At 41.2% G+C, this 22,698-nt stretch overlaps 1 protein-coding gene across 19 annotated transcripts in view; it reads right to left on the reverse strand.

Moving 5' to 3' along the window:
- LOC123519872 (potassium channel subfamily T member 2-like) overlaps nt 1-22,698 on the reverse strand; it is a 624,454-nt gene that overhangs the window by 307,138 nt on the left and 294,618 nt on the right. The window contains exon 1 of one of the 19 annotated variants that reach the window (XM_045281494.1): nt 12,645-12,925. The exons of the other annotated variants lie outside the window; for them this stretch is intronic. Within the exon in view, the coding sequence (XP_045137429.1) occupies nt 12,645-12,892 (248 nt within the window). The 5' untranslated portion in view covers nt 12,893-12,925. Of the gene's footprint in view, nt 1-12,644; nt 12,926-22,698 lie in introns of those variants that run through there. 19 annotated transcript variants of the gene reach the window in all.

Below are 22,698 nucleotides of genomic sequence, written 5' to 3' on the forward strand. Positions count from 1 at the left end.
GACGGAGAGCTCCTCACTACTGACTCTTCTTCCACCTTGTGTTGACATGGAAACAGTCGGGAAGAGTCATGCGTGGTGAAAAAAAAAAACATTTATCTTTTAACGAAAGGATGAAAGAATCGTTTAAATTTCAAGTCTATGGTGAAATTTTCTCTGAGGCTACAATGGAGAAGGCAAAGAGGAGGAGGTATAGGGCAAAAGGAGGTAAAAGGGAGAAGGTAAGGAGGAGGAGCAGGGGGAAGAGGATATAAAGAGGAAAGAGAAAGAGGAAGAGGAGGGAGAAGAGTTAAAGAGGAAGAGTAGGAGGAGAAAAAGAAGAGGAGATAAGGAGGAAGACGAGGAGGTAAAGAGGACGAGTAGGAGGAGATTAAGAGGAGGAGGAGGAGGAGGGGGAGGAGCAGGAGGAGGAGGAGGAGGAGGAGGAGGAGGAGGAGGAGGAGGAGGAGGAGGAGGAGGAGGAGGAGGAGGAGGAGGAAAAGGCGGAGGAAGAGGCGGAGGAGATAAGGAGGAAGAGGAGAAGGAGATAAGGAGGAGGAGGAGGAGGAGGAGGAGGAGGAGGAGGAGGAGGAGGAGGAGGAGGAGGAGGAGGAAGAGGAAGAGGAAGAGGAAGAGTAGATAAAGAGGAGAAGGAGGAGAATAAGATATGAAATATTAAAAGAAGGAATAAAATGAGCATAGGAAAACGGGTGAGATGGAAGATGCCGACAGATCAAAGCTAAAAAATCTGACAGAGATGAGAAAGGAAGGAATACAAAACTGACCCATCTAATTGATGAGGAATGGCGTAAAGTCGTCACTAATTTGTCTGACGAGGTCCCGGCGCCCACCTGTCTCCCTCCCTTACACCTCAATACACCTTTTTTCCATCCTAACGTCCCCTTGTTCCTCGCCACTTGAGCGACACTACAAACCGGAAAATTGCCTATCACGGGCAGATGCACCTTGGAGAAAATGTTGAATATTTGTATGACTTTTATGAGAATTTCTTGATATAATTTGGCGGTTTATGGATGTGTGTATCAAAGAGCAGATTATAATGACGGCAATTTTTAAGGCAGGACATTATCATTAAGGAGCTACATGGCTGATTACTGGCTGGGGTGTAACAAGAGTGCGTGGCTGTCTGAGCGTGGGCAGCAGGGACTTAACTGACGAGGTCTCTGTGTGTGTGTAATTCACCACGGTCGCCTGAAGTGAACAGGGGCTACACATTAAGAGGCTTGCCCATTTGCCTCGCCGCGCCGGGACTCGAACCCGGCCCTCTCGATTGTGAGTCGAGCGTGCTAACCACTACACTACGCAGTGTGTGTGTGTGTGTGTGTGTGTGTGCCACTACCACTCAACCTGATCATGTCCCCTAGGCCTGATTTTTTTTTTTCAGCAATAACTTAACGATACAATATGCGACGTGTGCGGAGAGAGAGAGAGAGAGAGAGAGAGAGAGAGAGAGAGAGAGAGAGAGAGAGAGAGAGAGAGAGAGAGAGAGAGAGAGAGAGAGAGAGAGAGAGAGAGAGAGAGAGAGAGAGTGCCATTCGACATTCCTCAATACACACTTAACACCTATATATATATATATATATATATATATATATATATATATATATATATATATATATATATATATATATATATATATATATATATATATATATATATATATATATATATATATATATATATATATATATATATATATATATATATATATATATATATATATATATATATATATATATATATATATATATATATATATATATATATATATATATATATATATATACTATAGAGATATTGATGAATTAGTTAGCTAGCACGCGTATTACATGAAAGAACCAACGCCACTGAAAGGAAAGATTGGGATTGTTCCGGTGACCTGTTTCTATCCTGCTCGATACTTGGACGATACTTAACGGTTTGAGTAATGCAGCATGAGCATCCGTGACCTAACTTTCTTATGTGTTCATTCAATTTCACACTTCATAACTAACACCTTAAGATAAATTTTCTCAGACAAATAATAGACTACCATTGAAGAAATAAAAACAAAAGAAAACGAAGAAATATAACACACACACACACACACACACACACACACACACACACACACACACACACACACACACAACAAAAAGGAATCACGAAGCCCACAGGATAAAGAGCCGACCAGTGCCGAATCATAGCGACTTACCGAAATGACCCAAACGACCAATCACAGACAAAACAGGTAGATTATCCAGCCAATCAAACTGCAGGAGCTCCGGACCGCAAAGAGAAACCAATCAGGGCCATCAAGCTGCTCCTCAAAGCCAACCAGACCCAGCCAATGAAGACTTTTGAGGAGGAAGTAGGGGAAGAGGGGGAAGGAGAAACGGAGGAGGGAGAAAGGAAGGGATAAAGAGTTAGGAGGGAAGGAGAGCGATGAGAGAGGCGATGGTTAGATAACGAAGTAAGAGACTAATAAAAGAGGGAAAACATGGAGGAGGAGGAGGAGGAGGAGGAGGAGGAAGAGGAGGAGGAGGAGGAGGAGGAGGAGGAGGAGGAGGAGGAGGAGGAGGAGGAGACCAATACTGGTAAGAGATCGAAAAGAAGAAAGGAGGTGCGAGAAATGTGGAAACGAAGACAGGCCTCCAGAGAGAGAGAGAGAGAGAGAGAGAGAGAGAGAGAGAGAGAGAGAGAGAGAGAGAGAGAGAGAGAGAGAGAGATAACGTGTAGTGGACAATTGACCCGAAAAGTTAGGCCATGAAATTAAGTGTTAAATTCAAGTCTCTCTCTCTCTCTCTCTCTCTCTCTCTCTCTCTCTCTCTCTCTGCAGTGTCTGAAAATGACTTCACTTTCGCCAAATTCTCCACAAATTGTCTTCTTGCGTGGACCACAGAAAGATTTTAAAGGGAGAGAGAGAGAGAGAGAGAGAGAGAGAGAGAGAGAGAGAGAGAGAGAGAGAGAGAGAGAGAGGAAGGACACGAGGATACACTGAGGGCAAAATTATGAAAGGGAAGAAGAAAACCCATAAAGGTGAACGAAAAAAAAAAAAATATGGAGGATTTTTTGCATTTTTTCTTAATTTCCCCTTAAATTATCCCCTCATTATTCCCGTCTTCTTTGTCCAGTGAGCCGCGGGACGATGTGAAAGAGAGGAATAAGGAAGAAAAAAAAGGAAAAAAAAAATAAGATAAAACATGGATACCAAACGAAATAAAGGAATAAGAAGCAAAGACGAGGAGGAAACGGGGAAAGAAAGAAAAGGCAAGAAGAAAGGAAAATTGAAGATAGATAATGGAGGAAGCACTGTCAGAGAAAACGAATGAGAATGGAAAAAAAAGTAAAAAAACAGAAAGGACCAAGAATAAAGTAGAAAACACACCAAGAACAAGAAGAAGGAGGTAATAAACACGTAAAATGCAGAAAAAAGGACGAAATAAAGGTGAAATAGGGAAAAAAATATAAAAAGAAGCAAAGGAAAACGAATGAAAATAAGAAAAAAAAGTAAAAAAAAAGAGACCAAGAATAAATAGCATTAAGAAGGAAAGAAGGAAAGAGCGAAGCAAAGAAGAAAGAATGAAGGAAGGATAAGAGCAAGGAAAGAGGATGGCAAGAAAAAGGAGACTAAGGATTTCCAGCTAAAGAAAATGAAAATGGAAAGGGAAAATATATAAGGAAAGAAATAGAAAATAAGGAAAAAAAGGAAAGAAAGAAGAGAAATATAAGAGACAAACATTTTTTTTCGTTATTATATATTTCAACTTACTCATTCATGAATTTCTCGGTCGTTGCATAGAATGATGAAAATAAAAACAAATAAGCAAATAAAATCTGAAAAAATGATGATGTTGAGAGAGAGAGAGAGAGAGAGAGAGAGAGAGAGAGAGAGAGAGAGAGAGAGAGAGAGAGAGGATAGATGATTAATATAATATACAGAGCGAAAACATGAAAGAGTAAGTGGGGAGAGGAGTGGGTGAGTGAAAAGGCTTTGGAGAAAAGTAACATATAAGTGGAGCGAGAAGATGGCAGAGAACATATAAAGGTATCCATGACAACTGTGTAGGTGGGGCAGAAACGGCAAAGGTGTAGGTGGTTGTGGTGGTGATGGTGGTAGAGGTAAGACTCGTATCGTCAAACACATCAGGGATTCACTTCCATAATTTCAACAGCCTTTATCTAAATTTACACTTGATTTTTAAGGTGTATTTACTGTTCCAGAGGTATACTGACAATATTTCTGGACTATTAACTATTGAAACACTCTTGAAAACCCCGCTAATCATCTCTGTGGCCCTTGAAAATAGTCGTGGGTATACGGGTCTAAGAGCAACGCCTTAAGAGAAGACTGTATACTTTCTACGTGTCATTATATAAACCTTTCGCCTCGGAGCAAACACGTCCTACATTACCACCAACGTTCTGTCTGTTTGTCCACCTGCCTGTCTCATGTTTTCAGAGCAATAAGGGGAAATTACGTGTAAAATGACAACCATTAAGGGCATCAGGTCGAGTTCATTACCTGACGGAGAGAAGGGAGTGGAGAGGAAGGAGGAAAAGCGAAGACGAAGACTTGAATAACAATAAGCAGTGAAACATTATGAAACCGAACTACTAACTATAAGAGTGTAAATCTGCATGTGCGCGAGTTCATTACCTGACGGAGGAGAGGGAATGGAAGAGGATGGAAAGAAAAGCAATGGGGTATATCAAGACAATTAAAAACTTGGATAATTATAACTAGTGAAACATTATGAAACTGATGTACTATGTATGTGAGTGTAAATCTGCATGTGCGCGAGTCCATTATACCTGACGGAGGGGAGGAATTGGAGGAGGAAGAAAGGTAAAACAGTCAGGTATAACAAGACAATTAGAAACTTGGATAATTATAAGCAGTGAAATTCTATGAAGCCGAAACACGAACTATGAGAGTGTAAATGTAAAAATAACACGTAAATCGTAAGGAATAGACGGGAAGATTGCCACTGCTGCACGAACATAACCCTTTACAGTCCCTTTGTTCAGCAGCTCATCACATTTACATACAAACACGTCTTTCCTTCACATTCCGCCTCCCACTCATGGACCTGCAGCACCCATGAAGCACTCCTCCTTCAACAGGCGGAGAATTCAGGAAGCTTCAGAACACACTAATAAAGGCAAATTAACACTCAACATGCTTGGATCAACACCAACATCTTCGCGCAGAACACTTTGTAGACACTGGCTGACTGAATAGCTCAATATACCGTTAAGATAAAAAAAAAAAAGAAGATTAATGAGTGTAAGAACAACTCTATTTAACTAGAAATAAAGGAAAAACAAAACGGAAAATAAAGAGAGTGATATGATATGAGGATAGCTTTAAATAAGGGATAATGATTGTTGGTAAGGGAAAACGGGCAGTGAGGGGGGAGGTGAGGTGAGCAAAAATGGTGCGGTGTTTGAATTATACCAACTATTTCCTCGATCTTGTGGCCTGCAGTATATTAAACTTTGGGGATGATTTATCATTTTGCTCTATAATAAGGATAAATGATAGATGAATGGATGGAGAGAGAGAGAGAGAGAGAGAGAGAGAGAGAGAGAGAGAGAGAGAGAGAGAGAGAGAGAGAGAGAGAGAGAGAGAGAGAGAGAGAGAGAGAGAGAGAGAGAGAGAGAGAGAGAGAGTTGAGCTAGACTTTATCTCCAGGGAAACGAGAAACCGACAAACGCTGGGTCACACACAGACACACACACACACACACACACACACACACACACACACACACACACACACACACACACACGATAGCATTACTAAAAGATGAAGTTAAAGAAAGTAAAGAAAAATGAAAAAAATAAAAGAAAATCGCAGCATTTTTACACGTACATCTTTTTTTTTTTATCTTTAGGTTTCTCTCTCTCTCTCTCTCTCTCTCTCTCTCTCTCTCTCTCTCTCTCTCTTTTCATGGTGAGATATTGTGACTACTCTGCAGCAAAGTACCCGGTACACGTGCAGCATCCTGGGCAGGTCACTGTCTCACTCCTACAGCTACCACCATCAGTAGCAACACCACCACCAGCACCAGCAAGGGACGCAATAGCACGCCGGAAGGTAATGATTGGGCAGCACAAACACTCACCTAAAAAGGGAACAAAACCAAAGGAAAGGAGAAAATAGAGAGCCTGAAAATGGCGAAAAGCTGGACATAAAAAGAATGGTAAATATAGATGCGTACACACACCCATAGTCTCACAAGCACGCGTAAGAGGACACACACACACACACACACACAAACAAACACACAAACATAGAGACACACACACACACAATAGATTAATAAGTAAAAGCTAAATATCTAAACAGATCGATGTAAAGATATATATGAAAACAAGCATATTACATTTGAATTATTAAACTGACGCTTGAAATTCTTAATGTCATTTTAATATCTCAAACAGGTTGTAGCACAGAGTTCACAAAGGCGAGTGGGTGACATGGTGCCAGCTCGGTCAGACTTCCTGGATGAGTGACGCCCTCCTGCAGTGTGGCGCCAGGCAGAGTGACGCCTGCTGCACCAGTACTTCCCTCTCCCACTCTGTCGCTACTCTGAGATCACACCTATGTTCACGTGACACCTGTACCTCACCACTACCTTGCAGCGTATTGGTGACATGCACAGTGCTTGTTGAATAATAGTTACCACAATACTATGATATTTCTAATTGGATGGTAATTTCAAATAGAAGGAAAACGGGAGGTAATTGGACAACTCCTCTGTTTCTGGAAGTAACTTAATACTGTGTGGCTTCGTAATCTCATCGTTTGAAAAAAGCAAGACAATAATGAAACGTGAGTGTAGGCGAGGGTAAAGTAGGGGAAAAATGTCTCTAAAACTTCGGCTAATGGCTCGCAAAACCAGTCTCCTTTTTTCCCTCCCTAACTCTTTCAGTTGCTTTTGTTGGAGCAGTACAGCGATACTCAGATTTCTTTTCCCTTTAAACATTGTGGAGCTCGGCATGCATTGCTTCCAGTGTGCAGATTGTGAAGAGAAAAAAAAAAGGGTATAAATAAATGTGAAAAGAAAGAATGAGTGAGTGAAGATAAGAAAAACGATATAGAAAAAAAGAAAAAAAACGAGGGAAAAAAGAGAAGAAAATCATAAAAAGAGGAGATAATAAGGGAAAAAAAGAAAGGAAATAAAAAGCAAAGAAAATAATGAAAGGGAAAAATCTTAATTCCGAAATAAAAATGACTCTGTGACCCGAATTAGAATAGGATATCCACCCTTGACCACTCGGGGAGCAAAGAAAAGGTAGACAGGGAATTTGATTTATCGTCTCATCCACCAGGCCAATCAGACTAAGTGGATGCACAATCAGGAATGACTTCCACCACATTGCGCTAACTGTTCCCCGTTTCAGACACCCATTCCCTTGTTGATAAAAAAAAAAAGATAAAAGAAATGGTAACGTATGGAAACTAATGCTCAAACAAATGATGCAGAAGAAAACGAACTAATGGATATATGAAGAAGATAATGATGAATAAGATGATAATGACCATATGAAAAAAAAAAATTGTTTCACCTTCACTATTGTACAAAATCAACACATACATACATACATACATACTTTTCTTCAAACATGAATATCTATTTTTTCAGTGTTCCTTTACGAATTATCACTGTCGCAGTACCACCACCATCACCACCACCATTACATTACCACAACCATCATCATTTGTAGTGATGACAATAATAATCACGCACACATCACAGAGAATCATCCCATACAGGAGGACGAACAAAGAAAACAACAAATGTCACGTTTCCCATCCAATAAATTGCAGGAGAAAATGATTAATGTCAAGGCCATGTTAGTTGTCAGAAAGAGAGAGAGAGAGAGAGAGAGAGAGAGAGAGAGAGAGAGAGAGAGAATTAATTAGGAATCACGGGTCTGTCATGGATGGGATCACAGAAGCAATCACGTCATCTACATGTTCCTGACTTACATATCAGAGTCTATAATGAGCCGATCATTACGAACTATAAAGGGAAGGACACACACACACACACACACACACACACACACACACACACACACACACACACACACACACACACACACACACACACACACACACACACACACACACACACACACACACACACACACACACACACACACACACACACACACACACACACACACACACAGAAATCAATGGACAGAATGTAAACAAGTGAGCGAATAAAAAGCAGGAAATACATTTTGTACCTTAGAAAAAAAGAGCAGAACAACAACAACAAAAAAAAAACGTAACATACCTTATCAAGGGAAGAGAGAGAAAAAAAAACAAGATAAAAACATGTTGACTGAAATAAAAAGTGAGAATAAAATACATTCACCAATAAAGAAAAAGCAAAGAAAAGAAATATAAATCACAATTCGCATTCATATTGTTAACGTTCCGTGTTCTGGCACGTCAATAGCTCGGGTAAATACTATAATCTTTTCACTCCTCTCTCCACCTTCTGCTGTATTCTATTCTACTTGTTCTCTTCTCTTCTATTATTTTCTATTCTATTCTTGAGTAAATACTATAACTTTTTTCATTCCCCTTCTCTCTTTTTTCCCTCGTTTTCTTTCCTTAATTCTTTCTTTCTTTTTTTTATATTTTTTCTTATCTTCACCTTATATTCTATTTTACTCTATTACTTCTACTTATTCTATCTATTCTCCGGTAAAGACTCTAATTTTTTTTTTCATTTCCCTCTTCACCCTCTATTTCATTCTATCTATTCTATTTATTCTATTTATTGTCTGTGCTGGAACCTGAACACTGATCAATAGCGACTTGAAATATGTATCCCATAAACTTTAATGATACCCTTTTGCTCCTTCGTTTCCCTCCATCTCTCTCTCTCTCTCTCTCTCTCTCTCTCTCTCTCTCTCTCTCTCTCTCTCTCTCTCTCTCTCTCTCTCTCATAAACCTCTTTAATATTATTTTTTTTGTCTATTTATTTTCTTAGTTTGATTTATTTTCTAGATCATTAACACATTTTTCGTTAGTCTCTCTCTCTCTCTCTCTCTCTCTCTCTCTCTCTCTCTCTCTCTCTCTCTCTCTCTGCGAAGTTATGGGTGCGGAAGCGGACATGTTTATAGGGGCACTCTAGATAGTGTATCGTGCACCCATCTCTGTCTCTCCCTCACGTGACATGTGGCTGCACCAGACTGAAGGGAATTTACCTTGGTGGTCCTAACCAGGCGGAACATGTTGTATTATTCAGCTGATATTCTTAGCATTTGCCAGGTGCAGAGAGAGAGAGAGAGAGAGAGAGAGAGAGAGAGAGAGAGAGAGAGAGAGAGAGAGAGAGAGAGAGAGAGAGAGAGAGAGAGAGAGAGAGAGAGAGAGAGAGAGATTTTAAAGACATATTTTTCTTCTTCATTTTTTCTTCTCATCTTGTGTATTAATATCATGGACATGCTATCCATTATTCCACACACTACTGCTACTACTACTACTACTGCTATTACTGCTACTATTAACATTGCTTCTACTACTACTGCTACTACTACTACTACTACTTCTTTTACAACTACTTCTTCTACTGCTATTACTACTACTATTAACACTACTTCTACTACAACTACTACTAGTAAAAATGATACTACTACTACTACTACTAATAATAATAATAATTAAGAGTTTCTACTGATTTAATTTCAAACCCTAAAGAAAAAATAAAAGAATCATATTGTCAGAAATCACACAGTCAAATGAAAACCAAAAAAAGACTATTGGAAAAGAAATCGGGAAGAAGTTAAGATATAAAAAAAGAAAGACAGACGCGATATTTCTGAGAACTCACGATTCTCACCAAAACATTTAAAAGGATTCACAAGGACAGACAGAGAAAATCTTTTAAAATAACAACCATCCAGTCGTGAACCAGAGACGTTAAGGGCTTTGGTATGTGTGGTGAACCAGGGACGTCACTCACACATACACACACACACACACACACACACACACACACACACACACACACACACACACACACACACACACACACACACACACACACACACACCAACACACACATTCAAAACATCTGTTCCTTTCCTTTGGCTAACTATCTGCTGTGTAAGGGGACTGGCGACTGAGTGGGCCTTGTTTTTTAATATTTGTATTGTCCTTGGCCAGGCTTCCCCTCTTAACATAAACACACACACACACACACACACACACACACACACACACACACACACACACACACACACACACACACACACACACACACACACACACACAGTTATGAGGCGGAATAAAAGGCGTTAGGTTTTTTTTCCACTTGATGCACTTCTTAAGGTCGCTTTGTTACTCAGCGGCCTTGAATATGAAAATGAGTGTGGCAGGAACATCAACACGTAAAGTAAGAGTGGAGTAAATTAAATGTGGGAAACTTTGTCAAACCGTGTCAAGTTTTTTTTTTTTATTGCTTCTGTCATCGTTATTATTATTATTATTATTATTATTATTATTACTACTATCATGATCACTATTACTATTATTATCATTGCCATTATCAGCATCATCGTTATTACTATTATTGTTGTTGTTGCCATTGTCATTTTTACCGTTTTCATAAGTCATCTGATCATAAGTTTTATTTCCTTTTACTGTAACTATGTCCACAATTAAAATCACTACCATTAAAGTTCCTTATTCTATCTACTACATTCTCACACTACCAACCACCTGCAGGCAATCCATCAAACGTATATTTTTCCATTAACATCGTAGAGACCATAAAGAAGAAAAAAAAATTAGAAATATAAAAATACAAATAAAAACCCATAATTTAACACGCTTGCAAGAGAGAGAGAGAGAGAGAGAGAGAGAGAGAGAGAGAGAGAGAGAGAGAGAGAGAGAGAGAGAAAATCATGTGGCAGCTTCCTGGTGGCTGTTTACCTAGTGAGCGACAAGCAGCCACCAACACCTGGGCTGGCGGAGCAGGTGTCACGCTGCTCCTCACCTGTGTTTGGAAGGTGGTGAATATTATTGACTCCGAATCCAAGACTGTATGGCCTGGCAGGTAAATATTTGTGACTGATTTAGAGAGAGAGAGAGAGAGAGAGAGAGAGAGAGAGAGAGAGAGAGAGAGAGAGAGAGAGAGAGAGAGAGAGAGAGAGAGAGAGAGAGAGAGAGAGAGACTAGATGAGACGAGACGAGAGGCATAGAGGTTAAACTTTCATAACAGAGATGCCGGATGTAGCGCTCGAAATCTAATAATAAAAATTTACCTCTTAAGTTAAGACCATTGACTTAGCAGTTCTCTCTCTCTCTCTCTCTCTCTCTCTCTCTCTCTCTCTCTCTCTCTCTCTCTCTATCTATCTATCTATCTATCTATCTATCTATCTATCTATCTATCTATCTATCTATCTATCTATCTATCTATCTATCTATCTATCTATCTATCTACCTATCTATCTATCTATCTATCTACGTATCTATTTATCTATCAGTCTGTCTATCTACTCTATATGTTATTTTCCTTCCTTAACTAGCTCTCAATCCGCCATAACTTCTTTGTCCCCGCTACCTCAGTGACATTTCCAGTTCTAGAACAGGCAGGCATGTGCGCCAGATACATATATACCCGTTCTGAAATACTAATAGGCTGAAAACAATTTTTTCTTTTACGCGTACGTACGCGCAAATACATACATACACACACACACACACACACACACACACACACACACACACACACACACACACACAACAACAACAACAACAACAACAACAACAACAACAACAACAACAACAACAACAATACAAACTGGAGCGAGTGCAGAGTGATCCTGGGGACCAACTACACTACCTACCAGGAGGCCCTCCACGCCCTGCACCTCACCACCCTTCAGGCTCGCCACCAACACCTCCTCCACCAGTTCGCCACAAAGCTTCTCCACCACCCGCCACAGAGGAATCTGCTCCCTCGGCAGCCCCCACACCCCGTCACAGTGTCCGATACCACAACAAGCTGCTCCTCATACATGCCCGGACAGACAGACTCAAAAACAGTGCAATACCTATAATAGTTAAAATACTCAACTCGTGAACACTGACTATATTTGTGCCTAATTTTAAGTATGTAATCTTAAGTATGTAATATTAGGATATTACTCCCTGTAATATGTATATTTTCAGTTCCCGAGCTGCTTATATCTGAATAAACCGTTTATTATTGTTATTATTATTATCATTAATACACACACACACACACACACACACACACACACACACACACACACACACACACACACACACACACACACACACACTGTGTGTGCCTGGTCTCAGACCTATCCCAAGATCGGAAATAATGAGCTCTGAGCTCGTTCTGTAGGGTAACGTCTGGCTGTCTCGTCAGAGACTGCAGCAGATCAAACAGTGAATTACACACACACACACACACACACACACACACACACACACACACACACACACACACACACAACAGATACATTCCAAGTGCAGGTGAGACAACATTGATCTCGTAATCAGCGGAACAAATTGCCTTGCTGACAAATAGCACTGGTAAGAATAGCTTCGTGCAATATTTCACAATAAAGATCAATCAAAAGACAGACAGAGGGCGTCTGGGTACCTTGAGGCGATGTTATTGCTGTTGGAGCTCTCACTGTTCTTGACGGCCGGCACCCCGGAGTGCACCAGCCACACTGTCGTCTCGTCCTCCTCATCTGTATCCTGCTGGGGCGGCTCAGTGTTGGCGTCATCCAGTGCGTTGCCGTGGCCTTTGGGATGGCAGGAGACCCTGTAGCTGCCGTCTACAGGGGAAGCCGTCACTGACACCTCTGCCAGCTGGGGCGCCAAGTGATTGTTGTGACGCACCATGTTGTTTCTACATCACAAAGCTGGAAGCGCTGTGCCCTCACTCACGTGCTGTGCGTACTTGTGCCAGCCAAGTATTTCAGGCTGTCATGTTCCCAGGTCAGAATGATGACCTGCCGTCCAGTGCCACGAAGCGGCTTGCGGCCCTTCACCTGGGGAAGGGTACCTCACTCCCATACACCAAGCGCTTCACTATCATAACCATCCATTATTTTTTTTCTATTATTTTCATAAAAAAAATTATATACTTCCACAAAGTAGTCAGTTCTTTTTCCTCTTCACAGCATAGCAAAGCACAGCACACTCCAATCCCGCCACGACTGTTCAGGGAATAAAGCGTCGAAGCTTTTCTCGCTTGTTTTATCACAAGAAAACTTTTTATGAGTAAATCACAAAAATGGAAACAAAGTCCACGGCAGAAGTTTTAGTGAAAAATGTAAAGGCTTTTTCAAAAACAACGGCCTCCGAAAATAACGTTGCAAAAGAAAGTACTTTTATTTTTTCTGGGGTATCCCTCCACGCTGGTACGGAATACACAGTGCTGTGAATATGCAAGAGCGTAAAAAATGTTTTCTTTACGAGACAGGTATTTTTGGGAGGCGAGGCCATGCAGAAGAGGCAAGGCCTGATAAGTGACAGCTTCAAATAATTTCACCCTTCAACAAAAAAATATTCGAAGCAAAGGTCAGGTGAGGATGGAATGAAAGCCTCCATCACTTCCACACCCAAAAGGAGAAAAAGTCCGAAGGTCACTGACAAGTCAATATCGAACGAAAATGTAAAAGTGAATGTTTTAGCACGCAGGAGAACACCTGCAGCATCACGCCAAAACACTTGCTGATTGGAAGGATGAAAGATGTTTTATTGATGTCACTACAATTTTAATGTGCAGAGAGAGAGAGAGAGAGAGAGAGAGAGAGAGAGAGAGAGAGAGAGAGAGAGAGAGAGAGAGAGAGAGAGGATGGGGATAGGTCCATTCTCCGGCACACTACACGCTCAGCTGGTTTCGTCAGTTTACGGGAACTAATTTAAAACAAACGATATCTAAAACAGATAAAAAATTCTCTCCCTGATAAGTGAGAGAGGCGGGGAAAGAGATAAAGACTAAACTAACTCAACGCGGAAGAAGAGGAGGAGGAACAATAGGAGGAGGAGGAGAAGGAGGAGGAGGAAGAGGAGGAGGAGGAGGAGGAGGAGAGAAGAAAAAGTAAGCTTGTCATGTGGCTCTTAGTCTCTCCCCCACTTTCTATAAGCCAAAACTTATCATCATAATGTGAAGTAAAACACACACACACACACACACACACACACACACACACACACACACACACACACACACACACATACACCAGAAATAGAGATAAAAAAAAAATCCAAAACTAAACCAAGGCAGCTGACTCTCCGTACACAGCCATTAAACAAATATACACAAAAAAGTCCAACATTTTCAGAGACTTTAAGCAATCTCTTCAATTCCTCTTAACTGCCTTTCCTCTCTACTTCTTGACGACAATTTCACTCACTAAGTAATCCTGAGAAAAAACAAACCTAATTGCCAGTCTATTGTGTGCGATTCGTGAGCTTACGTAGCCTTTTTACTAATTCCCCCGGTGAGATAAGGCACCACTATCCCCTTGATTACATGTTTGAAAGGGAGAAAGTATCGCTTATTAGTTATTCTTAAGTCTAGTTATTTTTTTTTCCATGTGTGTGTGTGTGTGTGTGTGTGTGTGTGTGTGTGTGTGTGTGTGTGTGTGTGTGTGTGTGTGTGTGTGTGTGTGTATGTGTGTGTGTTTGTGTGTGTGTAATTTGCCTTTGTTGTAAGTTTTTTTTTATGAATTCCTCGCTCGCTATTTAACCTTTGTTGTAATTAATTTGGAGCTGCAAAATTCATATCCGAGAATATGTAATTAAAAAGATTCTCTCTCTCTCTCTCTCTCTCTCTCTCTCTCTCTCTCTCTCTCTCTCTCTCTCTCTCTCTCCTAAAACAAAAACACTCCCACCACTTCGCAATATAAAGCTGACCATCTAATACCTATCCAAAATTACAGAGACTTGAGAGAGAGAGAGAGAGAGAGAGAGAGAGAGAGAGAGAGAGAGAGAGAGAGAGAGAGAGAGAGAGAGAGAGAGAGAGAGAGAGAGAGAGAGAGAGAGAGAGAGAGAGAGAGAGAGAGAGAGAGAGAGAGAGAGAGAGAGAGAGAGAGAGAGAGGAGTCAAGTTTAACATTAGCCGTGGAATGCCGAGGATGAAACTTTGGACAAAGAGACGATCGGCGGAGGAGACAAGGTTAGCATCAGCTGAGAAATGCCGGAAATGCCTTTCAGTTCAGGCTTGCCTTTTGTCTTCCTAGAAGCTTATTGAGGGTCATTAAGAAGGCCTGGGATCAAAAGATGGCACTTGAGGCTATAGAATGGAGATACGAAGTTATGCAAGAGGAGGGAGGAGAAGGAATTGGAAGAAGAAATGGAGGGAGAGAGAGTGATGGTGAAGGAGTAAGAAGAGAGGAAGAGGAGAAAGAAGGTTACAACTACAAAGACGAGAATAAGAGAGACGACAAGAACTCAAAGGAAAAAGGAAAAGCAAAGACAACAAAGAGGAAAACTACGAAGAAGAGAACAAGGAACGTGGATGAAGAGGACAATAATAGTGAAGTAAAAGACAACAGCGAAGACAAGAAGAAAAAACAAGGTCAAAACGAGGAGGAGGAGGAGGAAGAGGAGGGAGGGGAAGGGGAAGAAGAACAGAGGGAGGAAGAAGAAGAAGAAGAGGAAGAGGAGGAGAAGGAGGAGGAGGAAAGGAGGAGGAGTTAGTAAAAGATAAAGGATGAGGAGGCGATGGTGCTTGGACAAAAAACAAATGAGGAACGAAGGAACTGCCAACTTCTCTCTTATATATATATTTCTTTCTTTTTATCTTTCAGTGGCGATAAATTTTGAAGAATGGTGACTGGGAGACTTTTAACACCACCACCATTACCAATAATAATGATAATGATAATAATAATAATAACAATAATAATGGTAATAATAATAATGAGAGAGAGAGAGAGAGAGAGAGAGAGAGAGAGAGAGAGAGAGAGAGAGAGAGAGAGAGAGAGAGAGAGAGAGAGAGAGAGAGAGAGAGAGAGAGAGAGAGAGACCCAATAATATAAACAAACACTCATGGAAATAGAATAAAAATAAACAAACCATAATCTCATACATCGAGAGGCCATCAATAGCCTTATCGTCAGTGTTTACCGGTCCACCGCATTACAAAGACCCTCTTCCACAAAACCTCCTCCACACACACACAAACAAGTCGATACCCACACTGAACTATGCTAACCAGTGAATAGATAAATGAACACTTCTGGCGTACTGCACTCATTAAAATCAAATCAACCTAATCGCTTATTCAGTTTTCGTAAGGTAGCAGGAAGGTTAAAAAAAGGTCATTCAGTAAATTAATAATGTGGTTTACTAATAGTTCTATATCGTTCAATAATCGTTGTGGTGTATCTTCAAAACGCGATTTTCATTACCTTCATTACTTTCACTGTTATTCATTTCTACGTGAATCAATATGAGTGAATGGTATCCCTCAACGAATTTTAATCACCGTCATTACCTTCGCTGTTACTCAAGTGCAAGACAGGTAAGGCGTACAATGAAAGCAGAATTGAAAAAAGAAAGGCACGAGGGATTATACGAGTCTCGTGTCTACCTTTATCTAACGCAAGTTGTTAAAGTCACGTTGGGTTATGGTGGTGTTTGCTTTTCGTGCTCTTCCTTGGCTTCGGGGAGACATGGTGGGCAGCTGCTGGGTGGAGTATAACACAGGCACACCCATCCTCCAACACCACCAACAACACCACCAACACCAGCAACACATTCAGACCATCCTTCTCTTTCTATCCAGCAACAACGTCTCTTTGTCCTCCTCCCAATGTTTCAAGGCCGTTGGGTCCTCTGTGTTTCTAATTTCTGATGTCACTTGTACCGTAAACATTAGTTGACAATGCGCGATAAATACGAAAGTAGCTACACAGTTTTGCTTTCCTTTCATTTTTTACTTTGTTCTTCTGTTCTTATTTTGTGGCGATTCGTTTTTGTTTTCTTTTGTAACGCTTTGACTTTTAATTAGTTTTATATTTGAATCCTTTATTTATCTTTACATTTCTACTGCCATTTTGTTTTCTTTATTCATTTATTTTTACGCATCTCTTAGGGTTGTGTCTGTTTACCATCTTCTCTCTTCCTACGACCTTTTTCAAAAATTAAGTACAACCAGCTCTTCATTTATTCAATCGATTAATCTTTCAGCATATTATCCAACCATTCTTTTCTTCCATGTCCCTCATTCCCAAACTTAACCCAGCCATCACACACTCCATCACCATGTAAGGTATTCATAAACTCAAGACTTAAACCTGTCTTGTTTATTTTACGAGCATACAAGAACAACAACACTATGAACATCACACAACTGAGGCCATGAACCAGAAAGTCACGGTGTCTGGAATGCTATCCCCAACCCTCCTTTCGCTTCACAAACACACCTGTAGCTACACTGCGTCAGGTGAAAGCGTGTCACTAAACCACTTATTACATGTGTCACTGCCTATTAGAACCGACTGAACACGGAGACGCTCTTTGAGGAGACGTGAGGTAATGGGGAGTTAATTTGTTGTGAGTTGGAAGGAGTGAAGGTGGAGGGAGAGGAGAGCAAGATTGATGGAGGTGTGGCGGCCTTCGTGTTCAGGATGGAGGTGCTATGAACCCAAGGTAAACAAGTGGACGAGATTGCATGTGAGGGACGAGTTAATGGTCCTTATTAAGTCACGTGTGCTGGTGGTGGTGGCGGTGGCGGTGGTGGTGGTGGTGGAAGCAAAAGTACAGTGTTGCTAATGATACTGGTGGGAATAGTGGTGAAGAACTGGAAGGTGGGGAGGACAGCAGGGATTTGTAGTAATAATAGGGATGAAAATAGTAAAGCAGTATGTCTGAATAGTTGCAGTTGTGGATGTAATGGTGGTGGTGGTAGTGGTGACGACAGTAGTGACAGGGAATTAGTAATGTGGGTAGATTGCTTACACAAACTTGTAGAGAGAGAGAGAGAGAGAGAGAGAGAGAGAGAGAGAGAGAGAGAGAGAGAGAGAGAGAGAGAGAGAGAGAGAGAGAGAGAGAGAGAGAGAGAGAGAGAGAGAGAGAAAAAAAATTATACCATTAACAAAAAAAGGGGAAAAAAAAACAAGAAAAAAAGAGAAAATAACAGAGAAAGAGAAGAGAGAGAGAGAGAGAGAGAGAGAGAGAGAGAGAGAGAGAGAGAGAGAGAGAGAGAGAGAGAGAGAAAGCTAGTAACAAAGCCACTAGCTGCTACCACCACTACCACCACCACCACCACAATCGATCACTCCTTCCCCCGATCAATACAACGTGACATCGCCATTTCAATAATCCCAAAGGTCAGTCGGTCATGCAAGCAATATTACCCAACAGCTGTCCACGTACACAAAAAAAGAAATAAAAAGGAGAGGAAGAGGAAAAAGGAAAACATATTAAAAAAGAGAAAAAAAAGTAGAAATAAAAAATTGAATTGGTTTCCTCTGCTTTTTTTTTTATATTTCAACTACTCTTTTTATTGATTTTTTTTTTATGTGCTTGTTTAAGTGATTTGCTGGCGATGGGTAGAGGACATTCAGGTGCAAGTGGAGTGAGATCAGTCGTGAGGCAAAGAGTTAAAACAAGACACTTCAAATTCATACTGCACCCACTCCACACACACACACACACACACACACACACACACTCGAGTGACATATACACAGAATTTAAAACATCCATATAAACTCTCTCTCTCTCTCTCTCTCTCTCTGTGTGTGTGTGTGTGGGGGGGGGATGAAAAATTGGAAGAGGAATCAATACGTTGCAATTTTTCTTTCACGAGAGCAAACCGCATCAGGTAAACAGACAAAAAGGAAGGTACATAATTAGGAACAAATGTCAAGGAATGGTACTTTATTTCCCAACAAAAGAAAACAAAAACATAAAGAAAACAAAAGACGACAAACAAACAAAAATGAGAAAGGACAAAACGATAATAATGAGGATGAGAAGAAGAAGAAGAAGAAGCAGCAGAAGGAAAAGGAGAAGGAGGAAGACAAATAAGAAAAAGAAAGAAGAAAAAAGAAGACCAAAGAAATAACGAGAACTTTGGAAAGATGGAGGATGTTATGGAGAAGGAGTAAGAGAAGAAAAAAACGTAAGACGAAGAGTATGAACAGAACGAAGAGGAGAAGAAAGGGAAGGAGCAAAAATGTTAGGAAAGAGAATAGAGCGAGAGAGAGAAAAAAAAGAGGACAATGAGAAGCAATGGCTGGGGGAAGATGACAAGGACAATGGGGAGGAGCAGACGGCCATGAAAAAAGAGGAGAACGAGGAAGAGGATGAGGAAGTGGAGGAGGTGATGACAGGAGGAGGAGACCAGACGAGGTGGGAGAGGGAAATAAGATGACAAGAAAAAATGGGAGGAAGAAAAGAGAAAAACAAGAAAAAATAAAGGAAAATAAAGAAAGAAAAAGATAAGGAAGGAAAAGAAAAGGAAGGGAAAGAAAAAAAAGGAGCATAGAAGACAGTAAAACAATGAAATGGAAGAATAGGTAACAAATATACAAAACGAAAAAAAAAAAAAAAGCAACAGACATTCTGGCGCCTAATACACAACTGTTTAATGATGAAGAAAATGAAAAAAAAAATATGAACAAGGATGAATAGCTTGTCCAGACAGGAACATTAATTAGGTGAGCAGGTCTCGAGAGGAAGAGAAGAAAGAATGAAAAGGGGTAGAATAAGATGAAGGATAAGGAGGAAGAAGAGGAGATGAAGAGATGAGGTCAAGTAGTCTATACAGAACATCCTTCTATTCCCTACAAGCTCCTGGCCCCTAACCCTGACCCACATCCTAGTAAAAAATATTTATAATGCTGAGGAAAAGTATTAAATGAGGCAGAGTATAGGGGGAGGCGATGCATCAAAGAGTGTTACCTCAGACCCTGCCTTCGGGCGTGGCTTGTGGGGCGAGTAGCCTCTTGAACTGCACAAGGAGAAGAGAGGCAGGAGGGGTACAAAGAGGTAGTGTTGAGAGAGAGAGAGAGAGAGAGAGAGAGAGAGAGAGAGAGAGAGAGAGAGAGAGAGAGAGAGAGAGAGAGAGAGAGAGAGAGAGAGAGAGAGAGAGAGAGAGAGAGAGAGAGAGAGAGAGAGAGAGAGAGAGAGAGAGAGAGAGAGAGAGAGTTTTTCTTTTCATCTCTCCATCGCTTTCTAAATTGTTTCTCCTTAAACCGGCATTTTGGTCAATTTTGGTCAATTCTGCTAACAAGTCCCATTCCTCCTCCTCCTCCTCCTCCTCCTCCTCCTCCTCCTCCTCCTCCTCCTCCTCCTCCTCCTCCTCCTCCTCCTCCTCCTCCTCCAAAAACAAAAGGAGAGCCATGAGGATCGAATAGTAAGAACCATGAAGGGCTTTCCGTGTGTGTGTGTGTGTGTGTGTGTGTGTGTGTGTGTGTGTGTGTGTGTGTGTGTGTGTGTGTGTGTGTGTGTGTGTGTGTGTGTGTGTGTGTGTGTGTGTGTGTGTGTGTGTGTGTGTGTGTGTGTGTGTGTGTGTGTGTGTGTGTGTGTGTGTGTGTGTGTGTGTGTGTGTGTTACAATTTGAACAGACCGTGGGTGGCTTTTCGTGTCAACCTGTAATGTTCAGTACCAGTAATTGTAAACGAGAAAAAAAAAAAAGAGAAAAGCAGAAAGAAGAAAGAGAAAATATATACACACACACACAAACACACACACACACACACACACACACACACACACACACACACACACACACACACACACACACACACACACACACAGAAAGTCCTGAAGAATGTACGTGGTAAAGAAAGTTGTGGTGGTGGTGGTGGTGATGATGATGATGATGGTGGTGGTGGTGGTGATGATGGTGGTGGTGTTGGTGGTAGAGGACATAAAAGGACTCATGTCAACTTTCTTTATTCTTTTTACACCTGTTATTCATTACTGAACATACCTTTACTCCTCTGTCTATCGAGAAAATGACGTCCTTTCGTGATTATCGTTATTATTATTATTATTATCATTATCATTATTATTATCATTATTACCATCATCATCATCATCATCATTGCTACAAGTACTATTACTATTACCATTATCATCATCAAAATCTAAATAACCATGTGAAATCATATGACGCTGCTATCATTAGAAAAACGCGTTACATATTTATAATTTGGCTCAATGAATACGAAAGAAGAGAGAGAGAGAGAGAGAGAGAGAGAGAGAGAGAGAGAGAGAGAGAGAGAGAGAGAGAGAGAGAGAGAGAGAGAGAGAGAGAGAGAGAGAGAGAGAGAGAGAGAGAGAGAGAGAGAGAGAGAGAGAGAGAGAGAGAGAACCCCTAAAACGGACCACTTTGCATACCACTGGAACACTCGATAAATTATACTTAAATGTGTGTGTGTGTGTGTGTGTGTGTGTGTGTGTGTGTGTGTGTGTGTGTGTGTGTGTGTGTGTGTGTGTGTGTGTGTGTGTGCAAAGTTGAGGTGCATCAGGTGGATGGCAAGTGTAATTACGGTTCATCACGGAGTAAGAGACCTGCAATGGAGAGAAGCAGTCAACCCCCCGGCGCCTAATCCAGTCTTACGTCCAAACACAAGTACACACCCACGTCTTTCTCTTCCCCCACCACATTGCCCTCCACTGTTCCCTCCCTCACCTCCTTCCCCCCAACACACCCACGTATTTCTCTTCTCCCACACCTCATTGCCTTTCACTGCCCCTCCTTCACCTCCAACGCCCCAACACACCCACGTCTTTCTCTTCTCCCCACCACATTGCCCTTCACTGCTCTCTCCCTCACCTCCTTCCCCCCAACACACCCATGTCTTTCTCTTACCCCAGTTGCGCTTTACTACCCCCTCCCTCACCTCCAACCCCCAACACAGCCACGCCTTTGTCTTTCCCCCATTGCCTTTCATTATTCCTTCCCTCACCTCTTCCCTCTACAACACACACACGTCACCATTCTGCGTACACAAAACTTTCCTTGATTCTCTTTATAGTCACGCATGCTTCCCTCTATTTTTCAACACGCACACACACGCACACACGAGCAAGACTGAATACTCCCCCACATTCCTATCTCATAACACACTCTTCCCTAACAACTTCAGGCTGCAATAATTACTGGATTAACCTGCATAAGTCTCTAGAACTCTACCTGACGATTGCATTTAAGTTCTCAGGTCTTCGCCAACACCAGTGAATTCTACTCATTGAAAATGTAGCCTTTCGCACTGTCATGGTTATTCTGAGATCGATGTGTAAAGTGGACTCAGCACAGGCGAGTATGGTGTGTGTGTGTGTGTGTGTGTGTGTGTGTGTGTGTGTGTGTGTGTGTGTGTGTGTGTGTGTGTGTGTGTGTGTGTGTGTGTGTGTGTGTGTGTGTAAATGGTCAATTGTCGCTTCAAAGAGTCACAAAGAGAAAAATAACCATATAAGATAATCGTTTTGTCACAGAAAAGTGAAATAATCCTCTGTTGTAACACTGCACGAGTAGGTCACAAACAGGCACAGACGAACCGAGACTTCCAGTGAAACGGATGAAAGCGTGAAGGTGGACGCTAACTCTTGCTTTAGGGAGATGGACAACAACCAGAGAAGCACCAGAGAGCCTTGTGCAAAAAAGATACATTGAGAAACAGGCAAATTTGAACACGGGCTAAAAGTATCACACACACACACAATCCGCAACCATTTCCT

The sequence above is a fragment of the Portunus trituberculatus genome, chromosome 46 (genome assembly GCF_017591435.1).
Source record: "Portunus trituberculatus isolate SZX2019 chromosome 46, ASM1759143v1, whole genome shotgun sequence".
Taxonomy (NCBI): domain Eukaryota; kingdom Metazoa; phylum Arthropoda; class Malacostraca; order Decapoda; family Portunidae; genus Portunus; species Portunus trituberculatus.